Below are 16,276 nucleotides of genomic sequence, written 5' to 3' on the forward strand. Positions count from 1 at the left end.
GTATCTCAACTGTTCTTGCTTTGATGTTTTAAGAATTTCATGAGTCCCTCAGAGAATAGCGACTACAGTTTGTATTCTGAAAGGGCCTTTGTTTTGGGGTACATTCTTCTACTGCAGTAGACTGTCGTCTGTCTTCCAAATTGCTGCCTTGTTTGGCATGTTCAAGAGGCATGAATTTGGAAACTAAGCCTCTTTAGACCAGAATCAAATAGTATTCAAGTACCTTTCTATTTCCCTGTTCTCTGATTTGAATTTCAAAGCTTCACATAAGATGATTGCTCAGCATGATAGCATAGTAAGATTTACTGCGCTCAGCGGAGACTGTCACTGGCTGTTTAATAGCAACCAGAAGCTGATTTACTGTAGCCCATTTTCATGCTTGCAGTGTACTTAATTAAAAGTGTTCCATGTCAAAGGAGGGAGTGCCATTTATCTTGGCAGAAGCTTTGGCCTTATTGCAAAGAGTACAACTTGGTTACCGTGCTTCAGACCTTTGTTCTAAAGAAGCGAAATAATGAGGCACAAATACAGACTTTCTCCAGCTCACATTCTTTACCACCTGTCCCCAGCTGCGGATTCTGCACTCAAAATAAACTATGCAAATTTATAGCATGCAATTTGCACAGCATCCTTGTCTTCATTTTGATTGCTTGAGAGACCACAGTGAATATGTTAGCGATGCATCCCTGGGTGTTATAAAACATGGAGGCGAACAGAGAACAAGCATGCCAGGCACCAAAGCTGTACCTTTCAAACGCTGAAGCATTGATCAAGCTCCACATGTTACTAAGCAGACCTCTAGAACCACAAAGGCTAAATATGTTCATGTGCACCCAGTGGCAACCAGTTTTGAGCTGTAAAATCATATTCACCTCTCTGTGCCAGAAGGTTTAGGGTGAATCTTGATGGCACCAGAGGTCGTCATTCTGCAGTGTCTTTGTTTACACAGGGATCTAGCAGCTCGCAATTGTCTGGTTGGAGAAAACCATGTGGTGAAAGTGGCTGACTTTGGATTAAGCAGATTGATGACTGGAGACACTTACACAGCTCACGCTGGAGCAAAGTTTCCTATCAAATGGACAGCCCCAGAGAGTCTGGCCTACAACACATTCTCAATCAAATCAGATGTTTGGGGTAAGAAGGGAGAACATTGCTCTTATGCATGGAGTCCCTGTGTACATTTAAATCTGGGCTGCTCTGGTATTCTTAGAATGAGCTCTAATCTAATACAGCTAGAAACGTATTTTGCCCGAAACTGACTACCGTATTTTTCGCTCTATAAGACGCACCAGACCACAAGACGCACCTAGTTTTTGGAGGAGGAAAACAAGAAAAAAATTATTCTGAATCTCAGAAGCCAGAACAGCAAGAGGGATCGCTGCGCAGTGAAAGCAGCAATCCCTCTTGCTGTTCTGGCTTCTGGGATAGCTGCGCAGCCTGCATTCGCTCCGTAAGACGCACACACATTTCCCCTTACTTTTTAGGAGGGAAAAAGTGAGTCTTATAGAGCAAAAAATACGGTACCTCATAGTCAGGTTGTAGAGAACTGTTGACACCACCTAAAGGTAAGACCTTTTCGCTTATGGAGCACAAGCCAGTGGGGTAGCTGGAGCTGTCACAAAGAACATTGTAACATTGAAGTACCTCTTATCTCTTAAAAATCATAAACCTAATTTTTCTTATGGGTGGGAAACTTTTCTACCACATTTTGATTAAAATCTGTCTGCCAGTGGCTAGTTAAAATTACTTTGTGGCTGTCCCTGCAATATAACCTGAATTTGAGGCTTAAGAACCTACAGTGGTAGCTCTGGATGTGAACGGGATCTGTTCCGGAGCCCCGTTTGCGGCCTGAAGTGAACGCAACCCTCGTGTGTGCGGGTCGCGATTAGCCGCTTCTGTGCATGCGTGTGACGTCATTTTGAGCGTCTGCGCGAGGGGCGAAACCTGGAAGTAATGTGTTCTGTTACTTCCGGGTCGCAGCGGAGCATAACCTGAAAACGCTCAACCTGAAGCAACTTCAACCCGAGGTATGACTGTACTCTGATTAATTTAGATTGCCACATCAAAGAACAACAGCCCCAAATCCTACAAACTTTGCTCGGCGTGCAATTTCCCTCTACTTTATAAGTAGTAGTTCTAAAGAAGCTGCTTTTCGCCACAGTTTAGGGAACACTGGTTAATGGTCATGAACTGTCCTTCCTTGGAGGTATTTAAGCAGAGGTTGGGTAGCCATCTGTCATGGATGCTTTAGTTGAGATTCCAGCATTGCAGGGGGTTGATGACCCTTGGGAACCCTTCCAGCTCTACAGTTCTGTGATTCTATGAAATGACAGGAATATCAGGTTAAAATTGACTTTGTTTAACTTGCAGCCTTTGGAGTCTTGTTGTGGGAGATTGCCACCTATGGAATGTCACCTTACCCTGGCATTGACCTCTCTCAGGTTTATGATTTACTGGAGAAAGGCTACCGGATGGAACAACCTGAAGGTTGCCCCCCAAAAGTCTACGAACTCATGAGAGCATGTGAGTATTGTGTTCTCGTCTTTAATTTTAGTAACAAAACGTAGATTGGAGATATCGTGAGAACATGCAGGAGGACCGGCAGTCCTGCTGACTTGCCATAACAGACAGGTTGCATATAGAGCTGGGAGTAAGTCTTTTAGCATGCAACCAGTCTCTTGTCCAAAATGCAAGAGAATCGTTACCAGCTGACATCTGATGTAAAAAATCAACAGAAGCAAAAGACGGGTCCATTGACACAAACATCCGCTTAGGGGTTTGTGCAGACCCCATGTCACTTAATACAACAGCACCAGTGTTGTATGAAATAGAATCTAGGGGATTTCCATTAATTTATTTGTCTCATGGTGACACAGGGGAAAACTCTTGAAAAAAAACAATTCTGACAAAAACCATGGGGTTTGGATCCAAAGTTGCTTGCTTAAAAGGCCATAGAAGCGGAGAGCCCTCCTTCTCCTCACTGCAACTTCCTGAGCCCTCCAAAAAGCATCTCTGGAGAATTGGGAGCCCCTTCGCAGCAAGGACTGTAGTAAGATGTGAGGAATTGCCAAAAAAACCACCAGGCATTCCTCAATATTCTTTTCAACTCTCATAAAATTAAACACAAACAACAAATGAAATTTCTTTGTAACCTAGCCTGCAGACCTCTGTATATTTTTCAACTTGCAGAACACCAAGACTCTGGCGACTGCTCTAAATTCCGAGGCACCAGTAACTTGCCTTTTAGGCGTACAGTACTGTGTCCAGGGATGCAGTTGGCGCTGTGGGTTAAACCACAGAGCCTAGGGCTTGCCAATCGGAAGGTCGGCGGTTCGAATCCCCACGACGGGGTGAGCTCCCATTGCTCTGCCCCAGCTCCTGCCAACCTAGCAGTTCGAAATCATGTCAAAGTGCAAGTAGATAAATAGGTACCACTCTGGCGGGAAGGTAAATGGCATTTCCGTGCGCTGCTCTGGTTCGCCAGAAGTGGCTTAGTCATGCTGGCCACATGACCCGGAAGCTGTACACCACCTCCCTCGACCAGTAAAGCAAGATGAGCACCGCAACCCCAGAGTTGTCCGCGACTGGACCTAATGGTCAGGGGTCCCTTTACCTTACTGTGTCCAGTAGGGTGCAGTATTATGTCTGGTATTACTTACCAAGCAGGAGACAACATTTCAGAAGCAAATGGAAAGGCTGTTTGATGCCGATATGATTAAGACGTTAAGCAAGTAATAGGGAGGTTGGAGCCTGTTTTGATCAGATACTCTTCCATTGCCAAGAGATGTTGAATTCGGGGTGGTTCGTCACTTTTTAACAAATACAATCCAGTTTTCATAATACCAATAATGGATTAGGATTCAGAGGTTTAGGGCTTGCAGAAGACACCAAACATAGGATCGTAAAATCCTATATTATAGAACATGGCTTTATTTGCATGTCATGCTAAACCATAATTTATTGCAGCATAGTAAACCTTGGGATATGGCCAGGAGGAGGAATTTAGAAGTTTTTCCTTCTGCTTTGCTTGCCATGTTGCCAAGACATAGAGCTTTTTTCTGCTTCTATCGTGCTTTAGGCTGGAAATGGAATCCCCTAGACAGGCCTTCATTTGCTGAGACTCATCAAGCCTTTGAAACCATGTTCCATGATTCTAGCATCAATGAAGGTGAGAATCCTTTTTCCTTATCTTTCAACTTTCTATAAATATTTACTTCTAAAACACACGATGTTCCCCTTCACCTTTCTAGCAGTTGAGAACTTATGGGGGCGTTTCTTCAAATTGACCCCTGGATTTTTACTGGAAAATGGATTCTTAAGTTGTGGTTTTGGCGCTGTGAGCAGCTGTAAGGCTCAGGATCCCACCTCTGTGTGCGCGAGGGGAGAAGCTTTAAAACATCTCACATTTGTGAACAAATCATTATCCTGTAAACAGCTGAATATGGGAAACACTGGTTTATTTAAACTACTTAGTTCATAAACCAGAATATTAAGTTACAGTCCTGATGCTGGTTTGATAGAACTAACTATGATTCAAATAAGACAGTTTCCTGTAATGTGGAGACAGCCCATTTATTCACAGCCAGAAATGGAAAATTTTAAAACTTCATCCTTCATACATAAGGAAGAGGAAAGCACACACACACAGCAACTCATTCTTTTAACACAAAACCACGGTTTGTGATTAAATCTGCTGGGCCAAAGTAAAAAATCTTGGGGTTGGAAGTCGGTGAAAGGAAGTGTTGTGCCACAAGTAAGCCCATTTCTGTTTCTTGTGTATCTTGACTTCCTGAAAAATTCAGTTTCCTGGTGGCTTCAACCTAGCTTTTCTATCTAAAATTCTAGTATTCATGTTTGCAGAGATGTGTTTAAACATGTAGCCAGAAGCTGTGAACAGCTCCACTTTAAGATCCCAAATGGATGTGACATGTGATAAGATCTCCTGTTGTATTTAGTTTTGCTTAAGATGAGTCATAAGCAGGGAGCTATAATTGAACCTGCTCAGATTGCTATTACACATGGATGGAGGAAAAGAAAGGTATGTGCAGGGAACTCTGCAGGAGGAAATGCAGTTTCCACTGGTACTGCTCCTCTGTTTTGTGCTTCTGCAAACCTCTCCATCCCCCTAGCCCCAAGCCTCATGTGCACAGTGCACACCCAGGGGAAGGGGGGAATCCCCTTGCATTAGTGCTGATCCTTGTGCTAGCACAAAAATTGAGTTGAATGCTGCCATTCATTGAGTAGCTCCTCAGTTTTCCCCTGCAGAGCATGCACTGAGTTCGGGCAAAAGAGTCCCAGCAGGCCTGGGCCACCACTCTGGGTGAGCTGACCATGGTTTTGTAGAAAACCCAGAAGCAACACTGGAAGGAAGCTTGAGGTTACTTGTACTGCTTCTTCCCACACTTCTGAGTCCTGTGCACGTATCTCTGGGGTGATGCAGGTTTTCTTTTCTGTGACAGAATGTGCATCAAGCCAGAGGGAATATTCATATCTCTTCTTACCTTCCCTGCGTTGCACAGGGCGACCCAGAGTAGTCCACCCTTTTTTCCACTGCTGCTTCCATCCTCTGTTCATTCTCTCCTCTGATTTCTGTGTACCAGGCAAGATAGAAAACTTGAGTACTAGGCACTGTTTGCTTCTTGGTGAAAGCTTACCTCTTGTTTCCTGCAACAGTCTATGTTGCTGTTGTGGCATTTTGAGACCCTTAGAACTGACCCCTCTCTATACTTGAATTCAGTCTCTTCCTAGAATCTCTCAGTGATCTTTCTTTTTCCCTTGTCCAGTGCCTCTCGTTAGCACCCAGGTCTGCTTTCCTCTTCCTTTGCTGCTCTCTGTTCCAACTATTCCCCTGACGTTTCTTACAGAAGTGGCAGAAGAGCTTGGGAGGACAGCATCTTCTTCATCCATAGTTCCATATTTGCCTCGTTTGCCCATGCTTCCTTCCAAGACCAGGACCTTGAAGAAACAGGCTGAAAACAAAGAGAACATCGAAGGAGCTCAGGAGGTTGTAGAGCATTCTGCTTCCAGCTCTGCACCAGGTATGCTTGGTAAGCAAAAAGCTTGGAGTGCTGTGACTTCATAAGTGATTTCTCTAATATTCAGACTTGGGCTCCTGTAGGGCAGTGTCTCGAAGAAAGGTCTAGCCCTGGGCTGGAGGCACTTTGCTCTTCTTCTCAGAATCAGTTCTTTCTTTTGCCTTCGTGGTAGAAGGAAACAGATTTGTAGCTTTCTACAGGAGTGGCTGGTTTGAGCCAGCTTCATAGCTGTGTCTCCCCACCCCCCGCCCCACCCCCCAAATAATCCATACCAGAGCAAACAAAATGGGTGAACGTTCAGTCGACGCTGAACGACACCTGTAAACTTTTCTCTCCTGAAGGACAAATAACTTGCAGGCAGGATTTTAATTGGGAAAGTAGCTTTGGGGGGCCCCCTAAAAATCCTCCTCTTGCACTGTGATTTATTTCAGGGGGCTGCAGCTGTTAATATATATGTTTTTTTAAATTCTAGGAGAGCCCAATCATGTCTAGTTGCGGCTAGTAAGCAACTATTTACAATAAGCCCACACATGGGCGATATAGTACATTGCATAACTTTGTACAGTCAGAATCCCAACCTTCATAAATGCCTGGCAGCCTGGTGGAAAGTGTCTTCTCTCTCTCCTTTTCTTTAGGTTTTATCAGAAGCACACAGCAGACCAGCGGATCCCCAGCACTACCTCGCAAGCAGAGAGACAAGTCGCCCAGTGGCCTGTTGGAAGACACCAGGGAGACCACCTTCACCCGAGACAGGAAGGGGGGCTTCTTTAGCTCTTTCATGAAGAAGAAAAATGCCCCTACGCCTCCAAAGCGCAGCAGCTCTTTCCGCGAGATGGAGAACCAGCCTCACAAGAAGTATGAGCTGACGGGTAACCTTTCAGCCGTTGGTCCTCTGCAACACATCGATGGGTTTTCTTTTACCCCCTCCCAGCAGGATGGAAACCTTTGCTCGTCTAAGTGCTATGTTGGGGGCTTCACGCAGCGGAACTTCTATGGGGATGACGGCGGTGGCGGCAGCATGAGCAGCGGTGGGGGCACAAGTACCGGCAGCGGGTGGTCCGGCATCACAGGCTTCTTCACGCCACGGCTGATTAAAAAGACCCTGGGTTTAAGAGCCGGGAGGCCCACCGGTGGGGAGGAAGCCTCAAAGCCTTTCCCCCGGTCCAACTCGACATCTTCCATGTCCTCGGGTCTCCCTGAGCAGGAGAGAATGGCCATGACCCTTCCCCGAAATTGCCACAGGTCCAAAGTCCAGCTGGAAAGGACAGTCTCCACCTCCTCTCAGCCCGAGGAGAACACTAGCAAGTCCAGCGACCTGCTCTCTAAAAGGTGCGAAGAGGTTCCCACTCTGACCAGAGACAGACCAAAAGCCAAACTTCTGCCCAGAGGTGCCACGGCTGTTCCCCTCAGGACCCCTTCTGCGGATGCGGCTGTTTCTGAAAAGGACACTCAGGGGCCAACAGCCACAGCGAGCCTGAAGAGCAAAGAGAAGAACAGCGGGACGCGGCAAGGGTCCCTCGAAGGCGAGGAGAAGTCAGGCTGGCCTTCTCCACCCAAGGCTGCGGCAGTCCTTCCTGTCACCCACAACCACAAAGTGCCCGTTCTCATCTCACCCACTCTGAAGCATACGCCAGCAGACGTGCAGCTGATTGGCACAGACTCTCAGGGGAATCGCTTCAAGCTCTTATCTGAGCACCAGGGCACGGCTTCCAGCGACAGGCCCAGGCGGATAAAACCAAAGTGTGCTCCACCTCCACCACCAGTCACAAGGCTCCTAAACCAGCCACCCACTTGCTCAGATGTGACAGAGGAGTTGAATAACGGGGCGTTGGTACAGCCTGGGCAGGAAGCCAGCGAGGGCAGCAAAAAGGTAGTGGCGGCGGCGGCACCTGCCGGTGGAAAAGCCGGAAGGCCTGTAATGCCCCCACCTCAAGTGCCTCTGTCATTGTCTTCCACCTCACCTGCCAAAATGGCCAATGGTACAGCGGGAGCCAAAGTAGCACTGAGAAAGACCAAACAGACAGCTGAGAGAATCTCCGCAGACAAAATCAGCAAAGAGGCTCTGCTGGAGTGCGCGGACCTCCTCTCGAGTGCCATTGCCGAGCCCACCACAAACAGCCACTTGGTGGACACAGGGCACCAGCTGTTGGATTACTGCTCAGGCTACGTGGACTGCATCCCGCAAACGCGCAACAAGTTTGCCTTCCGGGAAGCTGTGAGCAAACTGGAACTCAGCCTGCAGGAGCTGCAGGTGTCCTCAGCAGCTGCTAGCGTGCCCGGAGCAAACCCTGTACTTAATAACTTATTGTCTTGTGTTCAAGAAATCAGTGATGTTGTCCAGAGGTAGCTACTGTTTATAATCGCCCAGTTAGGAGGAAAGAAGTCTACACCGAGTGGAGGGAGAAGGGTCAGGATGACTACCTTCTGGTGTTTTTCCCCTACCTTGATACTTTGGAAAGGAAAGACTGATACTTGAGTGAGTTTTATGTGAAGTACCTCAAATCACTGAGCTCTCATGTTTACAGGTTCATCTCAGTACATGGGGCAGATGGGGAGGGGGAAGCCAAGCTTCATTTGGGGGGTGGGGGTCAGACGGTTTGCAGCTGAGTGAGGAGGGCAGAATGTCAAGAACTTGCCCTAGCCAGAAAATGGGGAGCTTATTCTCCGATTCCCCTTCCAGAAGGTAGGAGAACCAAGAACAGGGCCTTGGTTTTGGGAAGAGCCTGCTGATCTCCACAATGTTGTTCAGATGACCAGAATTATTGGAGAGGGGGTGGGGTGGGATCCTTTTCTGCACTACTGCATGTTTTGACCTTCTGGGATTGTGAGAGAAAGGTTCAGAGGCTCCATTGGAACGGAAGTTGACTGATCTTCCCAAGAGGGAGAGGATTTATTTTGGGGGAAGGTCTGTGGAGCTGCTGGAAGTGGTGCATTCGCCCACCGGGCATAACTTCCACAGTGCATTTTGCTGCTGTAGTAAGAGTTGCAAAAAAACCTATCCAGTATAAGAAACACATCCCTTTTTTGTCATCCTTCTCACATATTTTACTATCCACACATCCAGTCCTTCACAGCTTCTTCCATGATGGTTGAGCTGACTTGCCACTGGATCAATCTCTCTCACTCCCACTCACTCACTCACTCTCACTTGCACGCACACTCAGACTGGCTGTCATCACCCTGGTAGTGTAGCATGGGTATCTAACCTGGCACTCACTTGAGTAGTTTGGGCTGTAGCACAAATTTGCCAGCATGTGTCCAAAAGCTGTAATGTCTGTTTTTAAATGTTGATACAACATTGGCCCCCTCTCCTTTGATAAACCTTGAGGGGCCACCCTGGATTAAAGACACTGCAGAATGCTGCTGTTGCTCTCTACATTCCTTTTATATATATATAAAAATGCTTACCCTAATCCAGCTACTTTTTTGAGGGAACCAGAAACCTGAGCTCATAATGTCTCCTGTTAGAATTACAATTGGGCTCCTTTGGCAGTACCTAGTCAGAGTAATTACTTTCCCATCCGTATTTTATAATAGGACCTTTGCCCTATTCAGAATTACGAGATACTGTTTGGTTTTCCTAGAAATGCCCTGAATGTGTAGCGTAATGGGGCGAAGGTATCCAAGAGGTTAAAATTGAGTTTGGTGTCTGGGAGGAGGAGAAGAAGGGGTCCTAAAGTAAGAATGGTCCTCATCACGCTCTTAAGTGTGAAAGATCTTAGCAAATTTGGGGTTCAATTGAGATCAGGGTGAGGATGGTGGAGGAGTTTGCATGCCGTTGTCCTTTCTGTGGATAGCATCACAAGCTTGCGATGGCCTTTTACCGGCTATCCCTTTTTTTGAGCAGGAAGCACTGGACATCCATATGGATTGGACACTACTGGTATGGTTGGGTTGGAGGAATGCCCATGCCATCATGCAGACAGTTGATGCCACGTAATGTAAACCAGGCCGTGGTTTCTGTCTTCAGCTGTTCTTTCCTGTCCTAGAAAATTCCCAGATTGTCTTGATATGCAGGTGTTATCCACCTGCTGGACTTAGCCGTTGTAGTATGGTTAAGGTCTGCCGTATGCTGCTATTCCTGTGACATCTCTCTTATAAACACAAGAACATGAAACCTGGTACCTGATATAACACATAGAACTGCTTCTCTCACACAGCTATAGTTCTGTCGTTGCTGAACTGAGGCTTTGAGAGAAGTTGAATTGCCCTGGCAAGGTGTATATCTCTTAGGCATGGGAAGAATTCTGGCTCTCTGAAATCCAGCAAATGAGTGCAGCACTTCCTTGTGCCCCCAGAAGGTATTTGGCAAAGGAGGGAAGGCATGTAGTTCTTGCTGGGGACTTGTATGCCCTTTCTGCCCCACAAGAAAATTCAGGATCTTCCCATCATTGGTTAGCAGCATTGGTCATAAATAAAATAAAATAAAAATCAGGGTCTGGTTTCTTTTGCACCTTAATCTTTTAAAAATGCGGCAGTTTTCCTTTTACAGGCTTGAGAGTTGGAATTGTATTGCTATGCTGTTTGTTTTATATTGAACCTCCAGTGATGGTGGAAGGGTGCAAACTTGCCGCTCGTTGGGGCTTTCTCTCCAAAACTCTGATTTTGACTCCTTTTCCATTGGCTGCACTAACTCAACCACCACCACCACAGCATAAAAAGCAACTTCTCCCATGGTTTAGCCTAGAACTAGATTGGCAATGAACTCTGACAAATGGCCCTTGCTGCTCTGATGAGTGCATGGCAATGGAAAGGTGAAGGGAACCAGTTTGCTTCATAGTCTGGACTGAATAAATCAAAAGTGGGCAAATAGAGGCGAAGAGCCTGGCCAGACATTACATTCATCAAATGTAAAGTTGCCGTGAATAAACCGGGTTCTGATTTGCTGAGAATATTGAGGGATTCTGCAGATGCAGGCAGAGAAAGACTTTGGCAAGCACACAGGAAAGCAGCTCTAGGCAGGCTTCTCCCCCTTGATTCTCTGCTGGTCTCTCTCCACTTGGAAAGGAGAAGCTAGCACTAAGCAGAGATGGGTGACCAAAGGGGAAAGGAGTGGTTCATTGCATCATAAGATTTGGAGGAAGCCTTGTATACCACCTGGTCCAACCCTGCTCAATGCAGGAAGCCCAGGGCAAGAGCATGCCAGTGTAATGACTGTCCAGCCTCTGCTTAGAAACCTCCAGGGCCTGAGAGTCTACCATCCCCCTAGGTAACTGGTCCCATTGTCAGCCTGTCCCATTAAGGGAGCTTCTTCTGACATTCAACCTAAGTCTCCCCTTCTGTAACTAAGCCTTGCAAGTCTTTGTCTAACTAACTAAACAGCAAGTCTTTGTCTTCTTCTGTGTGACAGCCCTTTAGGCAGGGCTCTTTTTCCCCCCAGCTCCTCTCAAGTGGGCACCATTGCCACTCTTAAGAGAACAAAGGAGAAGTTCATGGTGAGCTCTGGCACCTCTTTTTCTAGAAAAATAGCATAGCCGTTAGGTATTTGCAGAGTGATGCAATATCCCACCATAGCCTTCTCTTTGTCAGGCTAAACACACCCTGTTTCCTTAACCTTTCCTCATAGGACATCTTTTCCATACCCCAGCCATCTTCACTGCCATCCTCTGAACCCATTCCAGTTTGTCTCTATTTTGCCAAAACTAGCCGGCGATCCAGTGCCCGGGGGCCTACTGTTAATGCCTGCTCTGGTCGCCTTTTTGTAGCATTCCTCAGAGGTCCAGTGTCCTTTTTTTCCTTTGGCATAGGCACAGCTGTCAGTACCCATCACCTGCTCCAAGCTCCTTTCCATTCATTGCTGCTGTCCATGGTGACTACTCCTATCACCTGCTTCCATCCTGCCATAATGACCCCCCGATGCTGCATCAGAACCAGGGACATGGGGAAGCCAGAATGTTGAGCAGAGTGGTGAAACCTTTTCATTCTAAGCCACTGGACTGTGCAAGCCTGTGTATCCATCCCTAGCGGTGCAGCATTTTGTAGAAGAGAGCCCTGAAGGGACTCTCGCAAGGCCTCCTCCAGCCTAGACATCCTCAGCTCTCAAAATCAATCAGTCTCCATTGAATTTCTTGGAGAAAACACTACCTAGTCTGTCTGTCTTGAGGAGCTTCAGGATTCTTAGCAGCCAGGGCTTGGCTTAAATGTGACAATTTTTTAGTTGATGAGTAATGCATAGCCTGGTTTTCAGATACCTCTGTGTGTTGAAGTAGGGGCAACCTAGCAAAATTTTATTCCGGGTGTTGTTTAACCTTTGCATAGACAATTTTTGAAGGGGGTGGACCCAAAATGTTCTGCTCCAAACAAAACCACAGTCAGTATGTGTTAAGTTTAGAGAGTTGGATAACAGAAAGTAGGAGCACTGTTGCAACTCCCCCCACTTCTTGTTGGCAGGGTTGTCTGCAGGCCCAGGCTGAACTCTTGAGTAGAGAATGCAGCCAGCATCTCAGCATCTTGGTCCTGTGTAAATAGATGTTAAAGGCACACTGTTGTTATGTTCCCTATCTCAGGTACCTTCTGAAGTGGGGAAACTTGGACAGAAATACATTTTGGATTGCACTACTAACCCCACAAGCAGCAATACAGCAACAGGGAATCTCTGAGGCTTTAGCATAAGGTTAGAAATGGCCATCTTTAAGCTTTCTTGAGAGGTTATTTGGCTGTTTTTCCCAGCCAGATTGATGCATGTTGATCACGTTGAGGATGATCCGAGTTGCAGCACAAAACATCTGGAGGCTGAGGGAGGCTGTTCTGCAGCAAAGCAAGAGGAGGCCAGAATCCTTTCTAACAGCTGCCGTTCCTTGACAGTCACAAGGAGCTCTAGCAGTGCACCATTTTGAACTTCTCACTCTACCTAGAAGTTGTGCTCTTGGGAAAGCCATAGCTGAAACATAGGGAAATGGACTATGTTTCAACTACAGTACAAGCTTCCAAAATTTATTATGATTTATTGGGCATGCTTTTAGCCTGCCGTTCATCTAAGTAGATCACAGAGTGTGCAGTACACAAACTACATACAATTATGTTCTATAAAATAAAATCAGGGTGGTGGTGGTTATAAACCAGTTAAATAGGCATCAGGTTACCAGTAAGAACAGCAGAGATTCAAAAGTACACTGATCAGCGGGTGTCTCACAAATGGAATCTAGATGGCTGAGGGATTTTCTGGAGCAGGTTTGGGGGACACAGTGGGAGGACAGGAAGGAGAAATCCTGTTGCATGAGAAGAATCCTGTTAAACTTGTAGATGGCTGCAGTTGGATGTCACCCATAGTTCATGTGCAAACAAAAGCACAGGGACTCCAACCTTGTCTTAACTTTACTTGGGGATTGGCTTGTTTTAAAATCATCCTTGATGCCTGATTCTTCATTCTGGTTGTTTTCTTTCCTCCCGTGTCACTTTCGTTGCTGCTGCAGGACGTGGGGGGACAAGAGCTCTTGGAGAGCTCTGAGTGGCTCCTGTCCATTTTGAGTGAAAACACCACATATCCGTCCGATTGCTACTTCAGCTTTCCAGAACTAAACTTGTCCTGAAATGGCCCTGGGGTTAGCTGCTACAGTTATTTTCCTCCCAGCCACAAACTTTTTTGGTGGGTGCAGGTGGGTGCTGACCAGTGGTGTTGAATCCCTCTGAATAATCCACATCAGAGCAATTCAGTGTAGAAGAAGATTAGGGTTAAACGTTCACCTCCATACATTTTTTTTCATCAAGCCTTTTTCAAAAACTAGTTGCGTCTTCTCTTCCCACCTCTTTGAACTTGGCTTGGGTTGGTTCTTGGTTATCTTCCAGTTGCGGTTTTGGTAGCTGGGTGAATTATAATTTAATGACTCAAATACTGTGAGGACAGTTGGGAAGGAAAGATGGCGCATGCAGCATGAATGACCCTGCTAAAAGCACATGAAGAAGTATGAGGCCCTTGTTGGAGAAAGGAAATAGTGACCTGTTCTTTGCTCCTTCTGCCCTCGGGGGGAGAGAAAATCACAGCATAGCATTTCTGGGATCCCTCTTTTGAGAAAACTGCTCCTGGTCACTGTAACACTACAACATGTGGGTGTCTTGTATACATGGACTGCTTCCTTATTGACTTCAGAGTTTGCAAATGTAGGGCAGTGATGCTAATCGCAGCATTCACAGATTCCTTTTTTGTTTCGTTTTTTATTATAACTTCTTACAACGATCCTGGTGGCCAGTTTCCCTTGGAATTGTAAGGAGTGAATCGGTATCCAAATTCAAGTAGTTTCTTGCACAATTTGTATCCGGTTGAAAATAGACTTTGCTGCACTTTTGATGACAGTAATTGAAGAGGGAGGCTGCTGCACCCATGTGGCTTTTTTAAAAAAAATTGAATTGTGGCACTGAGCTTTGGTCCATAAATCAAACTCCCTGTACCCACAACACACAATGCAAGATTGTAACATGAAAACCAACCAACCCATGGCTGGTGTCTAAGGAGGCATCTTAAGCACAGTGCACAGGGGGCCCCAGCCAAGCAGGGAAGATTCTTGAGCCTGTGGACTTGTAGAATAGAGAGGACCATATTCCTCCTTGCCAGCTAAGGACTGGAGCTTGCAGGAGTACTTTGCCTGATGTTGCTGGTTTTATAGCAAGATTGTAGATACTGTACATGTTCTCTAAGAAGGTTTCCATGTGCACCGGCATGTTATGACATATGCGCTCTTCCTGTGGACTGTTTGATAAGTGTTGAGTTCAGAGATTTCTAAAACCTCCTGTCTGTAGTAGGTTGTCAAGCACTAAGCTTGCAAAGCATTCCAAACAGGTGATTTCCTGGCAAGCAGGCAGGGTTTGCGCAGTCTTCAAGGCTGGCTGAACAGTGGCATCAGTGGTGGTGAAATCCTTGCTCCCCTTTTCACAATTCTCTACTGCGTGTTTGCCAAAAACAAAAAAGGCCTTAATTATATACCCTTAGCCGCTTCACCCAGTTTGAAAAAGCAAGTTGCTGCTGCAGTAACGTGGACCATTTCACACAAATAATAGACTCTGACGGTAATTCTACTCCAATTCTATACCACTTCAGGATTCATGTGGGGGGTCACAGATTAATAACTTTCTAAACAGACAGAACTAGTATTTTGGAGAAATGGGTTCATGCTGTCCTTTCTGGCATGCCATTTTCCTTTTATATGGAAGAGTGTGCAGAGCTCCCCTCCCTGTGATCCCAGTGGTACAGTCCTGGAGATGCTTTTTCCACTTGGTTTTGCAGAGTACAGTGGTACCGCTAGTTACGAACTTAATTCATTCCGGAGGTCCATTCTTAACCTGAAACTGTTCTTAACTAGAGGTGCTTTCGCCGATGGGGCCTCTTGCTGCCGCTGTGCCACCGGCACACGATTTCTGTTCTCATCCTGGGGCAAAGTTCTCAGCTCGAGGTAACTCTTCCAGGTTAGCGGAGTTTGTAACCTGAAGCGTTTGTAACTCGAGGTACCACTGTAGTATAAAGTGGCCCTTAGCAGTAGTCGGACTGACCAAATAGACTCCTTATGGCTCCACCTGGGAGCACAGAGGCCCAGAGCAGCTAGCAGCCGCCTCTTCCTACAAGGCACAGCGATGGTTTTTGAAAGCTGGGCTTGGAAATGTCCACGGCGACTTAAGCATCGAGCATTCTCAGAAACGACCACTTTCTGCCACCCATTCACAATTCAGTTCTGTACGCAACGGACTCTGCACAGCTCGCTTTTAAGTAATACTCGTGGGATGGAACGGTGGCCTTTTCCATATTCCAGAAGGAATGCCTAATTTCTCTGCAGTTGCCTAAGGAAAACGGACCCGTGTGTGTGTTGTGCAAGAGTCAGGCTTCCAGGGTGGGAGGGAAGGGATGGGGGGGAAGATGTTTAAGGATTCTACTCAACTCGAGCACTCTGTTAGTTGGATTAATAGTTGAAGTCACTGAGGAGAGAAATGGATGAAATTGAAAATATGCTGATCACACGCAAACCCACACTACTAGTGTTGTTAATTGTTGTTTTTGTTTTTTTTATTGTTGTAATATATTTGGGGTTTTTTTTTCTAATTTAAATTTTCACTATTGCCTGACTGTGAACTGCAAACAGTGTTAACTTGATGTAAATAGGGACCTTTGGAGGAGGTGCCTCTGCCTGTCGTTCCACAAAGATTTTTGCCAATTTGCATTTTGTTTTGAATAAAAGTTGCAATATTTTATTGGCAAATAAAGGTTGACACATGATTATTATTTTTAAAGTGTGTGGCTTTTAAGAGAATAAAGATGG

The 16,276-nt window shown here is 46.1% G+C and overlaps 1 protein-coding gene across 10 annotated transcripts in view; it reads left to right on the plus strand.

The window, feature by feature from the left end:
• ABL2 (ABL proto-oncogene 2, non-receptor tyrosine kinase) overlaps window positions 1-16,276 on the plus strand; it is a gene marked incomplete at its 5' end in the record, with an annotated part of 53,302 nt that extends 37,026 nt beyond the window's left edge. For 2 of the 10 annotated variants that reach the window (XR_014549876.1, XR_014549877.1), the window contains 6 exons: window positions 950-1,134; window positions 2,371-2,523; window positions 4,079-4,168; window positions 5,865-6,038; window positions 6,671-13,160; window positions 13,259-16,239. Coding sequence is in view for 6 of the 10 variants with exons in the window: in XM_083621553.1 (XP_083477679.1) it covers window positions 950-1,134; window positions 2,371-2,523; window positions 4,079-4,168; window positions 5,784-6,047; window positions 6,671-8,382 (2,404 nt within the window). The other 8 variants (XM_083621556.1, XM_083621558.1, XR_014549874.1 and 5 more) reach the window with 7 other exon arrangements.

Source organism: Podarcis filfolensis (genome assembly GCF_964270895.1).
Source record: "Podarcis filfolensis genome assembly, chromosome: 6".
NCBI lineage: Eukaryota > Metazoa > Chordata > Lepidosauria > Squamata > Lacertidae > Podarcis > Podarcis filfolensis.